Here is a 17,334-nt window from a genome sequence, read left to right on the forward strand (position 1 = left end):
ATATGTCATGTGGAGGGTGTATCACGGTAAAACAGATGTAAAATCACACCAAACCTGTTATCTTGTTACAGATGACATCTCTTTTGCCATAAATGACATCCTTCACATTCTTTTTTTAACAATACAAGAAAAACATGACATGGTACCTACAATAGTTGGCCTTACCTTCACTCCTGCTAAGATCCCTGTGGTAGAGACACTGAAGTCTAGGTAGGCCAGCATTTCAGGCGTTGGTGGTTTATAAATCTGAGAAGGCTTCTTTCTAGGGAGGTCATCTGAACAAATCAATTTAAAGAAAAAGCATTTATAAGTAATAAAAGTAGTTTCAAAATATAAATTAAAAAGATTTTAGCTCATTGATACTCTTCATACATTATGAATATCAATAGTATATTAATTTTCCCATCTATTGTACTTGTTGTTACTAGCACATTGATCCTAGGACCTCATCAAGCAGCATTTTTAAGGGCCATTACATCTAAAAAGTCTTTTTAGTATTGCTGCTATGGCAGAACAAAAGTGATTTCTGAAATTTTAGGGTTTCCAAATACATGCAGCTTGACACAGGTTTTCTGATGTTGTAGATAGATGTAAGTAAGCAAAGATTGAACACAATATACAGATACAGCAAACACTATATCTCCACCCTGTGGAACTTTACCTGTGTCCAGTATTGCTGGCCATGTTTTCACATCCACTGCCACTGCTGCCTCTTTGGATTTCAACAGCCTCATTATAGTTTGAGTGGTCAGGATACACACCGACTTACTGACCTGTCACATAGAACATCACACATGGAGCATTTAGATATACTGCACACAATTAAAATACTGGAACTGCAGATTTTCCTAAATTATATCTATACCTTTAGAATAAATACAAAATCTTTGCTTTCCTGTCTGTTTCAAGCCCTGCATGATGTACAATACAAAACAACCTTGTTCAGGTGCATTTCTACCTACTCTACTGTGCTGTCATGACAGCTATGAGACCTATGCTAATCATACAGTCAGTTATGCTTAAAAACCTGTATCCCGAATGGCTGTGTGAGTTAAACTGGCAAGGCTGTGAAGAAAGATATAAGATGTGAAGAAAGGGTTAACTGAGTCCTTTCTGCACAAGGACTGGACTTCTTGTGACACAAGACATTCCAGGCTTAGAGTAATGGCAGGAAAGGGGGATAACTGATAAGGATTCCAGATTCCAGCTAGGAACCCCTCTTCCCAAGGAAGGAAACCTAACACTGACCATTTGGCCAAAGTCTGTGAACTGTCCAAACACCGTGACCTCCCCCCATTACCATGGTAACGAGCTACGTCAGAAGTGGCAGAAAAGGGCTATATAAACTGGAAGTTTTGTACCGGTACTTTGAACAATACTTCCGTTTTATTGTTCCTTGCATGCAACAAAACTCATCTGTTTAAACTTCATCTCGGGATCCAGAACTTATTTGTTTGTTACAATAAGCTGCCTTTGGGTAGGGGACCATGACAACGGTGCCAGATTTCCTCTCCCCCCTCTACTTCTTTTTTGGCCTTGGCAAAGAAGATGCTCACCACATTATCCACACCCACCCTCATGACTGAAGGAAGCACATAGGTGTGAACGCCAGCATGGTGTAGAAGATGATAGAAAAAGATTAATATGTTAAAAATTCTATTTTATCATTAAATTGTAACTTGAGTGTGTTCATCTCAAAAGTTACAATCAATATTTTATTTTTTTATAAATATTATTAAAATTAGCTTAACTGCTTTCATAGATTTCCTTTCTCTCTTTCAGAAGAATGGCTTCAACAGAAAGGAGGCCATTTGCTTCATGTAGGCCGGCAGGTTAGGTAGTCAGGTATTTAGCAGCTCATTGATTCATGAAATATCATTGAGAGGCGGTCCTCACTCATCTGCATTTGGGGAATTTGTGTGCTGCAGTTTTGAGGAGGTCGGTGGAGGAGCTGGCTCACCTCGACAATCATCTTGACTGTGGGTAAAGTAGTGGTTAGGTTCTGTGGGTGAGGTGGCCTCACAGTGACTGGCACACAGCCCGCATATAGACACCCATAGAATGTTGCAATAAGATCTATACCTGCAGAGGGAGAGAGGAGCAGTCATTACATTTCCACGTGCACATCTTGGTATGACACCAAGACGAAAATAAACAGGTCTGGACTAAAGCCAAAGCAGATTAAGAAAATGTCCATGAAATAGAGCCATAAAGATTACTACAAGGTATATTATAATTTAATTGTTGTTTTGGTTAAAACAGAGTGTCTTTGATGATTTGTTAAAGGAATTTTTCTGTAATTAGTGTGTACCTTTACATATGATATCATAGTAATTTTCATCACTGCATGCAGAGTAAACTGATGCTCTTTTCCTTTTTCAAGAAAAGTTTCAATGAATAAACTAAGCACTTAAGAAAGTAACTGAAAGCCTTGGAAAGCTTCTTCTTAAGTCTTAAGCATTCCAACAATCTTTTATGGACAGTTCTTTGTTAATTTATTCCCAAACTCAAGAAAAGGACTTTTTGACCACCATTATTTTTTTATTTTAAGTGAGATTCTACTCATGATCCACTGTCGGTTGGAGTGGTCTCACACCTGGAGGGTAGACTAATGCCACATGATCACCCGTATTGAGTCGCCCTTTCTCCATCAGTGCTACTGCAACACGCTCCGCCTTTTTGTGCAGCTGTAGGCAGGAGGCTGTGCTGGCAACTGCACCCTGTTCAGAAAAGGAAACAAGGTACTTTAACTGCATCAACATTTCCCTATATCACAGTGTTACACTCGATCTAGGGACATGAAAGCTAATCCCTACCTGTGATTTGCATATATTTAAAGCAGTTTCTTGCATATGCATTTTGCACTGTGTAAAATACTATTGTGATGTATTCTAAATTTATTATTTATATGCAAACACAAATATACAGAATTGTATTGTGTATTGTTTCAACATTTCCAATACAAAGTTATACAAAGCAAATAGAAACACTAAGAAAAGAAAATTAAACACTATAATTCTTTTTCAACTGAGTCTTTTAAATAAGTTACAGATGTGCAGCTGATGAAGAGATGTTTTTTTTTAATTTTCATGTTTCTCAAATAATATCATTTGTACTTACAGCATACAAGTGCAGTCTCAAATTGTATAATAGAAGATCCCCAGTCCAGCTAATCTTACAGGTTATCAGTTCCTCAAGATTGGTAAAACCTGAACATTTCTGACAAATTAAAATTTCAAATAAAAGAATTCTGGTTCTTTGTGGCTGATGGACGCTCAGATTTCAGTCCCTGATATTTTCTAAATGGCTTAATTTAAAAACTCAGCTTGCTTAATTTGTCATAATTAAACTGATCAATTTAACTGTGACCTATAAAACCGTTGGACTGGGGTTCTCCAGCACCTGAGTTGCAGACTCCTGCTATTATGTCTACAGAAAGTCTACAGACAATTAATGCTTATAACAATTCATATAACATTTTGTTTGATAAAGCATTCTCCACATTTGGTATTTTCAATCACCAGTGAAATTGAATTCATTAGTGTTAAGTAATATTACCTTCGCATTGAGAAGCAAGAAAAGAGGGTGGTCTGGTGCAGCCTGTGCTCTCCACTGCAGAACATCTTGCATGTAAAGGAACTGTGAGACAGGGGGTAATCATGAAAATATGTGGGATCCAGATATTTTTAAAAGCCTGAGAAAAACTGGTATTGCCACAAGAAATATTGTAAACTTGAAAAGCAAAAGCATGAATCCTTAACACTTATGATACTTGATTAGTCTACATTCATTATGTTTTCAATTTTCTTGTTTACAGGCTTTGCGGAACATGTTTATTTAATGTTTAAACTGCTTATGGGGAACCATGAAAGCACAACTTAATCAAAAGGAAAACAACAAGCAGGGGACACATACAATTGTGGTAAGTGTTTTAGGAATACAGCCCATTGGCCATCACATACACTTAAACTGTTACATGATTCTCAGGATGTGGTAATACCTTGCGTGCCTGGTCATTGTCCTCCAGCTGAGCCACATCCCTCCCACATGCCTGAGCAATTCTCTTCCCTGCCACCAGGTTCCCTACTATCATAGAAGCAGGGCCCACTTCTGTCCAAGACAAAACAAAGTACCCCTTTACAGCCTCATGAACCAGCACACAACTAAATGCTGTTCCCTTTATTTCAAAACATGTTACTGGGCTTTAATGTTAACAGATTTAATCTACTAGTATTTTGTCAGGCAGACATTTTTCAAGACATCTCTTACTCCTAGTAAACGAAATAATCAAACATTAAAAGTTTGGGTCATTATAAATTACCATTGTATTACTTAAATATAATAGCATATGCTATCCTTTTCAAGTGTTAACCACACCTCAAAGGTAGAACAAGAATTTTGGTAATTAAAAGTCTTTCTTTAAATAAATGTGCCTCTCCCCCATGCACAGATACTTACCTGGCTGTTTCTGCCTGGGCTTTGGCAAATTAGTAACGCAGGTATGGGGACACATGAGGACATTACAGGGATGTAGAGCCCCCTCCAGGAAGTGCTGTTTGGTCTCGGAGATGTGGATGCCACCCAACGGGGCTTTGGGAAGTGTGTTGGCAGGAACCAGGGCCAGACAGTACACACCCACCTGGTGAATGCTGTCAATGGCCTGAAATCAGAGACAGAAAAGACAGGTTAGAGCAGAGAATAACCTTGAGGAATCAGAAGCCAATGATATTTAGACCAGACCACGTTACATTAAGACAATACTCAGCTCTATACAGGATGCACAGAATTTTAGCTGCACTTTTTTAGGTGCGGTGGTTCTGTGGCTAAGGATCTGCACCTGTGGCTGGGAGGTTGCTAGTTCGTATCCCGTGGCCGGCAAAGGAATCCTACTCCGTTGGGCCCTTGAGCAAAAGGCCCTTAACCTCGACTGCTCCAGGGGTGCCGTATAAATGGCTGATCCTGCACACTGACCCCAAGCTTCTCTCCCTGTCTGGGTGTCTCATGGAGAGCAAGTTGTAGTATGCCAAAAAAGGCAAATTCCTAATACAAGAAAATGTATATGGCCAATAAAGTGATCTTATCTTATTTACTGAAAAAAGAAAGACTAGACACAAGTACTGAATAGCAGTTCAAACGATCCATAGCAACATTTGGGAGCAACCTGCAGTTTGATTAATACTCAATTAAATTATATACCCTGGAACATATCAAACACACACAGGAATTAATACTGCCCAACCCCCAGGTGCAGCAACTAGGTGTGCTACACTTACACTTCTCTGGAATAAAAGTTTCTAAATAATTTCATACTGAATGTTTCTAGGGATGGAACTCAGAGTAGGGGTGCCAATATTAACTAACAGAACTGATCACATTTTTAATATTTTTTCTATTTAAGTTTGCAATTTGAAACATGCACCTAATTCTGAAGTACAGCACCTATTAGGCTTTTAGATGTTCTAAGCTTTTTCAGTTTATTAAACAAACACTGACATCCTTATTAGAGAACCTATGATTTCAGCCTATCAATGTAATACCATGTAAAATCACAGGAGCGTCCACATACTGGGTCTTGACATAAATGACATAAACCAATGACATAAACATTTTATTTTAATTTACTATATTAAATGTAACATCCTGATTAATTACATTGAGTGAAATAATATATACCTGACAAAATTCAGCAAACAAATATGCATCTGGTAGCTTCTCTTTGTGCAACATACATGATATGATGCCTCTGTATACGGCTGATATTTCTTTCTCATGTGCAAAACTTCAGTGAGAACATTGGTCAATTTCAGTTTTGAAGGTGTCCCCACTGTAAGGTAGCTTTGTCGATAGTGGTGTAGCCACTGACTATCACTTCATCTAGCACCAGACAGGGAACCAGACTGCTCATGTGTGGCAGTATCGTACCTGGAGGACACGACTCATCCACTGGAAGCTGTCTTCTTCTGAGGCATCTGGCCGCTGTTCAGCCACCACCACGATGCGCTCATCATGGAGAACTGTCACAGAGAAAACCGCTATCCTGCAGGACAACACATATGGCCAGTGTCACAGCACAGCAGGTGCTTTATTTTGATTATACAATGAATTAGACCTTGAGGCATACTATCAAACATTTTGAAATAGAAAAAATCAAACCTTTGTTGAGTTTGCATGAGAAAAAGGGGTACCTTTTGTGAAGTTCTGTACTGCCTGCAAAGTAGCTCACTTTGACAAACTTAAACAGCTAATGTATAGTATTGTAGCTTACTTATTGATGTATTATAGCTTTTTATACAGAATGTATTATAGCTTTGACCTTCTATTTGTCTAATTTAGCTGAAACAGGAAAATAAGATATTCAGTAGTTATCTTATTGGAATTCGATTTATTATAAAACTACTAACATTGTCACAGGAGCATGACTTGCTTCTGCTGCAGTTCATAGCCTATGCGACACTGCACTCTTTGACAAACTTAAACAGCTAATGTACTGTACCTTACTTATTGATCAGAATGTAGTATAGCTTACTTATTGAGCAGAATGTTATCTTTCTCTTATAAGCAGCTCTATCAGCAGATGAGTTTGTGTTATCACGTAAGAATGTGTTTACTACTTCTGTTCCACCCTCCTCTCAGGAAAATTATAAGAACTCAACAGTACTGACACTCTGATATCCGCTCTAAATGTAAGGTCTGTGTTTTTACGGTCTTTTTATGCAAAATGTTTTAGACCCATGTGCTTGCTTATTATACTACGAGATCCTGATTGATTTGACTTTCTATTTTGCCTAATTTAGATGAAACAGGAAAAGAAGATATTCTGTAGTAATCTTATTGGAATTCAATTTATTATAAAACTACTAGCATTGCCACAGGAGCATGACTTGCGGCTGCTGCAGTTCATTGCCTCTCATTAACTTAGAAATGTGCTAAACTATGCGACACTGCACTCATTTGATTAACACCTTTCTCAAACTGTCTGGGTTATGGTGGCTGGGGCTGAAGTTATTGTCTACCTTCTTCAATTTAACATCAGACATCCTCCTCAATACCACTATGGGCTTAAGAGCATGTGAATGTAAAGTGAATATTTAACGTACTGTGACACAAAAAAATAATAAAAACTTCAATATAGTATACATATAAATGTAATTTAATTATAATATTTTATGTTATGCACTTAAGATTTTAATTAAAGAAATATATTAGGCATAATGACTTTAAAATATTTGCATTTAAAAGACCAAATTAAAACCAGGAATTACTAAGTAGCCAAGAGAGAAGTAGACACTGCCAGGACGTAGTCCATGAGGTTCGTGGGAATTGGATTTCCTAGGCTCAAGCTGTATCAGTGACTACTGAGATGGTGAGTGAAAATAAAAGCTTATACCTAGTTTCTCTTCCCCCTATTGTGAGGAGAAAATGCGCCAGTCCAAAACATTCCCTCATCAGAAAAGTTAAGCTGAAACAGGTGCCATGCACTAAAAGTGTGTACACATTATTAACAGTTACAAAAGATACTAATTAAAAAAAACCTGAGATCTTTTTAAAATAATTTATTATCTATAATGTATTTCATGCTTGTATATGAGATCACGCCTTTTATTTTAATTATACTGGGGATGTGAAGATTCTGTGAGCTATTTAACATGAGATTACTCAGCTATATAACTTTAGTAAATATATTGATAAAAGTCTGGATTTCACGAAGCCAGATCAAATTGTATCCAGTTGGGAATTAGGTACGCGAAGATGGCCCTGTGAAGTTTTCAGGAAATGGATTTAGTGGGCAGCATCCCCCAGCTTATTGGACGCTGCGCACTAAGGCAACCAGTAGCAGCAGTAACTTCTCTGTTGTATTTTGTCGATTTTTGTATGTTCAGTTTATCTGTTTAATTTTTACTTATGGTTATTATGTAAATAGTTTTATTTATAACAATGTCGATTGGAATGTTTTTCATATTCGCAGGACTATTTTTGCTGGTCTGAGGGAGTTTTCCTGAGATGGCCTTGGGCCAACAAAGCACTTTACATTACAGTAGTGAATTTCTCCTTCTGTGCTGGCATTCAAACAATGTGGTCTTTAAACCGAGTAATGACTTTCCTGCTATTCTACTTAGATGCCAAAACACACATTCTGACACAGACATTAAGAAGCCTTCACAAGCCAGAAAGAGGGGGGAGAAGGGTGGTGTGCGCCACAGATTGAGAAAAGTTAAACTTAACCGTATACCTCTTCCTTCCATCATTCTGGCCAAAGTGCAATCACTCAGGAGCAAAATTGATGAGCTACAAGCCAACGCCAAATTCCAGTTGGGGTACAGAGATGCCTGTCTTTTAGTGTTCACTGAAACATGGCTGAAAGATGGGGACATGGATTTGGAAATCGATGGCTATGGAGCACTCATGTATCGGGATCGCAATGTCCGTGAGACTGGCAAGGCACAAGGCGGAGGCTATGGTGCGAATGCACAAGAATGGTGGCAGTAGTATTAACACATGTGGTAAAACAGACACCAACTTTGCCAATGATCTGAATAAATTTAATCTTCTGTTCGACATATTGATTTTTTGGATGAAATTAGTGTGTTCAGAGGCAGGATCTCTGATTATACAATTAGAATTGATGATGCCTAAGGTTTGTAAATGGTTAAGTCAGATTAAGGAGAGGAAGAGGTCCTGATTTGGCTGGGGGGGGGGAGAGTATTGAAAAGGTGTGCTAGACAGCTGTATGGCATCTTTTCTTTTATTTTTTAAATGTCATTAACCCAACAAAAAGGTTTCTAAGTTGTGTAAAGAAGCAGTTGTCATCCCAGTAGCCAAAGTCAAATCTCCCAGTTGAAACAATGATTATGGATCAGTAGCCCTCACCTCTCTGGTTATGAAATGTTTTGAACAGATTGTGAAAAATGAGATTGTGGCTGAACTGTAGGACCAGCTAGATCCATTTCAGTTTCCTTACAGTTTGCTTAGAGTTATTCAGTTTGTGTCTACGTGTTCGTTATATAGAGCTTTTATGTTGCTCTCCACTTTAACCTTGCTGTAACTGTAGTGGGAATATAACATACAGTATTTGGGGGCTGGTCCAGGATCTTTGATCTATTTTATGGAACTGGTATTTTCTTCCTTGACGAACGTGCACTTGGGCTTGTTTTAGATTTAATTTTTAGTGGTGCTTTGTATTACGCATGCTGCGTAGGGGTAACTGATAGTGTGTCTGTCATGGCATTCAGGTTAGAGGATTTTACACTGTGTGCAGAGCAGTTTGAGAAATGTTGCAAGGCAGATATTTTATTGATAGCAGGTTTCTTTGCTCTCTGGGTTTACCTAAGGATATCAGAAAGTCACCTTCCTTGAGCATTTTCAAATCTAGACTGAAAACATTCTTTTTAGAAGGGCTTTTATTTAAAATGACTAGTCATCTTGTGACTTCAGTGTGTTATTGCAAGGCAGAGATAGGGAATGTGAAAGTGCCACTACATACTGTGCATTTACAGTCTCATTTAATAACTGGCTTTGTTAAGGTAGAAGTATGGCCAACAGTAGTATTGGTGTGGTATTTGAGAGAATTCATAACGCTTCAGCTGATACGTAAAAATAATTTACATAATGCGTGCTGCGGAGAAAAAGCTATTGAGCACAGAACATAGTTCTTCCTGTCATCAATTGCAAAACAATTGCATAATTAGTTTATTCTTATCTGAGTAAAAAGAGAAAATACAGAGTTTCCCAATTAAAGAGAGGCTGAACCCAATACTCACAGAAAATGCATAATTGTAAAGGATTTTGAGTTTGTGCTTATGTTATTCTGCTTTATATGGTCAGGTGTTTCGCACACATTGTTTTGAATAGTAATTCTCACATTATGAACGTGCTTACATTACAGATCTACTTTATTCAAGCCTGTGCGTAATTATGCATAAAAAACTAAGGTTTCTAAAAATGCCTAGCAACCAGGTACTAGATGTTGTTTAAATAAAAGTTTTCACAAATAACAATTTTTAAAGTGCCTGTGGTTTGAAGGCTCAGTGTATTTGGCTTCCAAAGTTAGGACATCATGTCGCAAAAATAGGAGTTAAGAAAGTGAAGGTTGTGAAAACAATGACAAATCACCCTCAACAAAATTAAAGCAGTTTGAAATTATTATTTATTATTCATAAATTAATATTTCTAATAATGTTCAGAGACATTATTATACTTTGGTTGTTTTTACTTTTTAGCTACCTCCTCCAGTTTTTTGCAGTTTTTCTTTCTCAGGGGGTCCCAGCCTTGTCTCATTTTTTCATTTTTGTTTCAGTGGTCTTTTTAATACCACTGTGTTATTCTAATTATAATTATTAAATGTATATGCAATTTCATTTTAAGGCTTGTTGTAAACCAGTAAACTGTTTTTTACTCACGCTTTTGACAGTATTCATGTACATTCATGTTATTAATTTATTAATATAATTTTATATGTAACATTAAATGTTATTGTGTATACAATAATACAATACAATATTGTATATAATACACAACATAATGTTGTGATTTATAAAAATAATAAAAATGTAAATATACCGTACAGATGCAGCCATTCGCAACGAGCAGGGTATGCTGCGGTAAAACGCGGGGGGCGTGTGGCATCACAATGCGTCATAACGCGTCATACCGTAAAATACAGCATATACCTCATAATACCGCAGTTATGATGAAAGTATCCGGAATCAATTTTAAGCACATTTTAAGCACACATATCCATAGAAAGTGTATTATACTACTATTTGGTATGTAGAACAGATCAGCAGGTCTTTTTTTCCAAATAGCTTTTTTCCCCTGTATTTATCATATTGGCTAGCTAATGTCCTCTTTGCTAGCTAATGTTACTTGTGGCTATGTTTCTGCGTTGCGTTGAAGCACACATATCTATAGAAAGTGTATTACAGTACTATTTGAGCTACAGTACATGAATATAATTATATCATTATTAACTTCTTTAGAGACGTGATTCCATATTATATTCCCTATTAATCAAATTCTAAAAGTATGCTTATGTTTACTGCGATAACGAGCGCATTCGTAGAAAAGATTAAAACATTATGACTTTTCACAAAGTATATAACCTTAATATGGTCAGAAGGAGCAAGTAAAAACGTTTCCGAAATAGCCATATGTAATACTTTGATGTTTAAAATGTTTAGGAAGAAAGTGGAATAATGGTGTGTATTTTTTCTTTAAACTACCAATACCAGCCATATACAGTTTACATAATATGTTTATGTTCCTAAATTAATATCGTTTATGATCGTCAGACGCGATATGCTACTCTTCTTTTTATGTTCACCTACTAAAATGTCCCTTTAGTTGTAAAATTCCAAATAAAAATTCAATACTAGGCGGATTAAAACGTGCACACTAAAGAGATTAAATGATTAAATCTTTTCACTAATGTCCAATATACCACGAGTGCCTCTGTCGGTCATTTTGGCCAGCCAATCACATACCGCGGTACAACGCAGTGGCTTGTGGGTAGCTGCGTGTGGTACGGGTTTGTACCGTGCATTTTGAATGGCTGCATCTGTATATATTATTTGCTTGAACCTTAACTCAGTATCAAACCAGGCATATTCTTGGTGATAGGCAAGCACTTTGCCACTGTACTAAAGCATCCTTAGGTAATGTTGTTAAAACAGACATTTCAATTTTTTTCCAAAATAAATACAAGTGAACAAGTCAAATAAATCAATGCAGATGTTTATAAAGAAAGTGGAATATTGTTCCAGGTATATAAATACATTATTATTTAGATCCATACATTCATATAATTAATGGCATTCAGAAACTACTTTTATTTTCAGCTACCAATTATTTTTTTGTTACATGATTCCATATTAATAATGTATTCCTCACCTTCCTCTGTAAACAAACTTCATTGGCTCCACTGCCAGGGCTGTGGCAACAATATCATCAGCATTATGCCTCCGCCCACTGACTACCATCAGACCATCCATCTTCCCCACAACAAAGACTAGGTTGTCCTACACAGACACAGACAGAGGCAGACAGAAAGAGAGAAACATTCAAATGTCCAGAATTACACCTGCCACCCCCACCTATTGGTGAATCAAAACGCAAAGGGTACAAAATTAATTATGTACAAATGACTGTTGAGTTTTGATTTTAAGCATTTCACTTTGACAGTAATCAGATAATTAACTGGTAGACTGACTAAAACAACAGTAGTCTCATACTTTTCCGAAGTGATAACTAACTTGAATGCAGGGTCCCAATGCACTGTGCAGTAAATCTCTTGGAGATACCTGGATCTTATCCCACTGTGCTTTCTTGTTTTTGCTGGCATACCTGTCATAGTGAATTCATTGGTATGGATTTGATGACAATAAGTGAAACAGTAAACAGTCCCCAGACTCCTGCTGACTGAAATAAAACCAGGAAATTGCAAATGATGAGAATTCTACACAATTTTCTTCGTAGAGTAGGGTACAAGCTCCACTGGTACATTGTTGAAAATTGCGTTGCAGTCTTTCATGAATGCGTTGCAATCTTTCATGAAACAGGCAAATAAAATCCTTACCTCAATTATCTTATACGAACCAAGCAAATTTCTGAGTGGCATGACAATGCATTTTCACATCTACATTCACATTTTCGAGTATAAAAAATGCTGTAATGAACAGATAAGTTGAGCACTTACATTTTATTTAAATAACTAATCATGTTTGAAACATTTTAGAGACACTCAGAATTTGAATATTAACAATTGTGTGTTTTTGAGTTTTTCCATTCATTTACATATTTAACTTAAATTTTTAAACAATTTTGACATGGTGTATTGCATACGTGTAATGCACGCGAAGGAGAAAGCAACCCTAAAGTACTTAAATTGAACTTCTACGTACATTATAAATTATTATTCTACTTCAGTACTACATAAAGTTTAATTAAATACTGCACATATGATTAACAGGGCAATCCTATACGGTACAGAGTATAATTAGTTTTTTTTAAACATATCTAAACGTAGTCTGTGCTTCTTGACGTTTGAACTTTGTTAGGCATTGAGAGGACATAAAGTAGGAGCATAGAAAATTGAAAAAAAAGACTTATACATACAAAACAGCAAAAAATAAAGTAAATATAAATATATATAAAGTAATTATAAATACAGTTATGAAATACAATAATAATATATGCCTTTATGTAATACAGAGCAATGATTTGCTAGAAATTTGTCATTTTGTATGGTGCATTTAAATTAAAGTTGGGGAATTTATGTCCACGGGGTGCAATATACCCCTGTTTATTAGTGCAATGAGTGTGAGTGGAGGAAGTCTCAGGCTGCATCTACTCACCAACAAATTTAAAGAAACACGGAGGGATGTGCAATTTGTTCTTTCTTTGGTTTAATTTAGTCTGCTATATTTCAATAGATGCAATTAATTTAAATGTGTTTTATACCTGTTTTGAATTAAAATCTTCAACAACAATCTACAACAACAGAGGCGTGTAGAAAGTTTAGGTTAATTAATGTAAGAAAAGGTGCAGATCTGGACAAGGAGTATGGAAAGGTTCCTACAATCTTGTGCAGATTATTAGATATAGACTATTCGCATTCCAAAAATTGCCAGGCTAACAACCACCATCTCACAAAAAATCTCAATTTACACAGAAGCTCTCAAAGAACTTCAATTTAAACCATAACTTAATACAATTGGTCCTAGACATCTTAACATACAGGTCTAAACAGGTGTGACACTTCCACTGGATCACCACAGGGCTGTGCCTTGTCCACCCTACTTTACATTTCGTACACTAATAAGTGTAAGAGCAAACACACACACATCTCAATAAGGAACAAATAAAGGTTTATTCCATTCTGAAAAGAGAAGAAAAGAAACACAACATTTCAGCTGTGGAGCCTTCTTCGGGTCACGGGTGACCGAAGGAATAAACCTTTACTTGTTCCTTTGCAGCCTACGTATTCTGACACAGCTGCCTACCTGAATGGCATCTCAATACGTTTGTTGATAACACAGCCCTGGTCATCTTATTAAAATACCCAGAAAACCATTGGCCCATTCTAAATGATGTTAATAAATGGTGTAATGAGTCCTGTTAATGTAAGACTATAGAAATTGTCAACAATTATGTGTGACCAGACTCATAGACATAACTAAGATGTGACAAATGCTGTGAGACCATTTCTAAAAGACCAACACGGGGTCTTTATTTCTTAGGAAACTCATTTCAAGATAGAACTATTTTCACACTTTTCTATATGTTATTTACTGAAAGTGACTTAACATACTGTTTCACTTGTTGGTTTGGCAACATCAGATTTGTTAATTGTAATAGGTTGGAAAAATTAGTGAAAAAAGTGTGTAAATAAAGTCATGGTAATGTCAGAAAGGATGACTACTTTTTACTCTCTAATACTACCAAAGTACCAATTAGAGATGACACTTTTGTACTTTTACCTGAGCAGTTTTCTCAAATGGAAACTTTTACTGAATTACTCATTTCTGGAAGTAACAGTACTTCAAGCAGCATATTTGTCTAGTTGTTTTGAAAGTTAATCCTGATCAATTGGTTTAACAGTTCCCATGGAACATGACATAGCTGGTACTGTCATGTCATCACTCACCGGTCCCACAAAGCCCAGTAGTGAGGTGCGAGTGAACGGCCTGTCACTGATGGGCATCCCTTCATTTGTCACAGGAATGGTCTGGAAGAGCACAAAAATTGATTTGCATAATAATAATGGCTCAATGCAAAAAGATGCAAGTGTGAAATGTTCAAAGGGAAAATACTACAGTGAAGTGATGCAGCACAATTCATGTGGTTCAATCATGTTAATCACTCAACAATTATACAGTATATCTCTTTAACATTTAGTCAGCTTCTGTTTTGGTTTAGTTAATGTATGTACCACAGAACTAATATCTTGTTTATTTTTAAAACATGGAAAATGAAAGACATTGCTGCTTATGTTGTTTGTTGTGGAACCATATATATACAGTAGGCAAAGGCAGACTTTGAAAACAATGTAGTGGTGTCCTAAAATTGTGCATTACCCCTGTATGCTTTATACAAATGCAGCCATTCAAAATGTGCGGTACAAACCCGTTATACCGTGGTACGTGATTGGCTGACCAAAATGACAGACAGGAGCACACGTGTTGCATTGGTTGGTAGTGAAAGGATTTAATCATTTAATCTCTTTACTGTGCATGTTTAAATCTGCTTAGTATTGAATATTTATATGGAATTTTACAACTTGAGGGAAATTTTAGTAGCTGAGCATAAAAAGAAGAGGAGCATAACGCGTCTGATGATCATAACCGATATTAATTTTGGGAACATAAACATATTATGTAAACTGTATATGGCTGGTATTGGTAGTTTAAAGAAAAAATACACACCAGTATTCCACTTTCTTCTTAAATATTTTAAGCATCAAAGTCTTACATGTGGTTATTTCAGAAACATTTTTACGTGCTCCTTCTGACAATATTGTTTATATACTTTGTGAAAAGTCATAATGTTTTAACAGTTTCTGCAAATATGCTCGTTATTGGAGTAAACAAAAGCATACGTTTAGAATCTGATTAATAGGGAAGATAATATGGAATGGCATATCTAAAGAAATTAATTACGATATAATTCTATTCATGTATTGTATAACAGTAGTAAAAGACACTTTCTATGTGTACTTCAGTTTCAGTGCTTCCAGGGTGATGGCATAAGTCTGTGTGTTATAAGCCTGAGGTCTGCAGTTCAAGCCCTGCTGTCGCCATGAGTTTTTTTTTAACAAATAAACATTACTTTGAAAAACTTAAATAGCAAATATTATGGACACTATATCGACATTTTTTATATTTCAAAATATCACATGTCCGAAGCTGTCATTTATTAATAACAACAAATAATTTCAAACTGTTACAGATATTATTACTGACAATAAATATTATCAACACTATATTGTCATTACAAACATGTATGTAATGTCGGCCATACGGCGTACACGTTACTGAAGCTGAAAGTTTAGCCTTTGTCACTAATGTAACCACTAAATAAAGACATAAATATTGAAATCCCTACGTTACAAACTGTAAATGGCTGGTATTGGTATTTTAAAGAAAAAATCTGTTACCTGTCCTGGATAAAGTGATTAGAAAATAGGTGGATTTACACTTGTAAAAAACGTTCCAATTTTAATGCGATACGGAAGATATTACTGATAATAAATGACATTGGACGGTCTGTAAACTGAAGATTTATAGAGGAGACACGTTGTGTCTTTTCTTTCCAGCTTGGAATATACCTGCTAGTATAGTCCATTGCAGCCACTTTGCGGAGCGGTGGCTCTGTGGCTAAGGATCTGCGCCTGTGACTGGAAGGTTGCCGGTTCAAATCCCGTGGCTGGCAGAGGAATCCTACTCCGTTGGGCCCCTGAGCAAGGCCCTTAACCCTAACTGCTCCAGGGGCGCCGTACAATGGCAGACCCTGCGCTCTGACCCCAAGCTTCTCTCCCTGTCTGTGTGTCTGTGTCTCCATGGAGAAAAGCTGGGGTATGCGAAAAGACGAATTCCTAATGCAAGAAATTGTATAGGGCTAATAAAGAAACATTAACACATTTATGTAACGCAGCTCCGTACTTCTCACAAAGGCTAGGAGTGTTACACCCCACTGTGTTTGTTATGTAGAATAGACAATTCTGGGGGATGGGAAGGAAAATTCAGTAGCATGCTCTGTTGTCATTGTCACTGTTTTCACAACCTTCAATTTATTAAACATCTATTTTAGAGACAGGGTGTTCCAGACCTCTGTTTAATTTCTGAAACTCCCTCTGTATTTCCTCTTTAACATAAGGCAACCAGCAATATGGTGGCACCATGAGACAGGCAGTACATGGGGACATGGTGGTGCTATTCACAAGTCAATAGCTTTTGCACAACCATACTCATTATGCTGTAACCAAGGGTTTTACACAAAAGGCACGCCCACTGACTCATCACAACCTTGCTTTGATATGTGAAGCCTTTCTTTCAGATACCTGGCTATTTTTTCAGATACCTGGGTATGTACATTTTGCAAACCCTGGTCTGATGAGGGTATGGTATGCACAATGTCACAGTGGTAGGTTTTGCAAGCAGGATATGTAGTGATAGACTTTAAAGAAATAGTTCAGTGGAAGGACTATAGGTTTATCTGCAGGAGAATTGGTTCTGTAAACTAGCGAAAAGGAATCCAACAGCAATACAAAAAGGAAACACAGAAGTGTTTATCGATAAATCAATTTTTAATTGTTGTATTCCTTATTACATGCATGCACAA

At 36.7% G+C, this 17,334-nt stretch overlaps 1 protein-coding gene across 2 annotated transcripts in view; it reads right to left on the reverse strand.

Annotated features, from left to right (window-relative positions):
- LOC148821799 (disco-interacting protein 2 homolog A) overlaps positions 1-17,334 on the reverse strand; it is a 254,394-nt gene that overhangs the window by 42,735 nt on the left and 194,325 nt on the right. For both annotated transcript variants that reach the window (XM_088931048.1, XM_088931049.1), the window contains exons 20-29: positions 14,642-14,722; positions 11,887-12,014; positions 5,923-6,037; positions 4,459-4,660; positions 4,001-4,110; positions 3,559-3,639; positions 2,597-2,720; positions 1,961-2,082; positions 662-773; positions 166-275 (exon numbers count right to left, since the gene is read on the reverse strand). In XM_088931048.1, the coding sequence (XP_088787174.1) occupies positions 166-275; positions 662-773; positions 1,961-2,082; positions 2,597-2,720; positions 3,559-3,639; positions 4,001-4,110; positions 4,459-4,660; positions 5,923-6,037; positions 11,887-12,014; positions 14,642-14,722 (1,185 nt within the window). The remainder of the gene's footprint in view (positions 1-165; positions 276-661; positions 774-1,960; positions 2,083-2,596; positions 2,721-3,558; positions 3,640-4,000; positions 4,111-4,458; positions 4,661-5,922; positions 6,038-11,886; positions 12,015-14,641; positions 14,723-17,334) is intronic.

The sequence above is a fragment of the Atractosteus spatula genome, chromosome 13 (genome assembly GCF_055471065.1).
Source record: "Atractosteus spatula isolate fAtrSpa1 chromosome 13, fAtrSpa1.hap1, whole genome shotgun sequence".
NCBI classification, from domain to species: Eukaryota; Metazoa; Chordata; class Actinopteri; order Semionotiformes; family Lepisosteidae; genus Atractosteus; species Atractosteus spatula.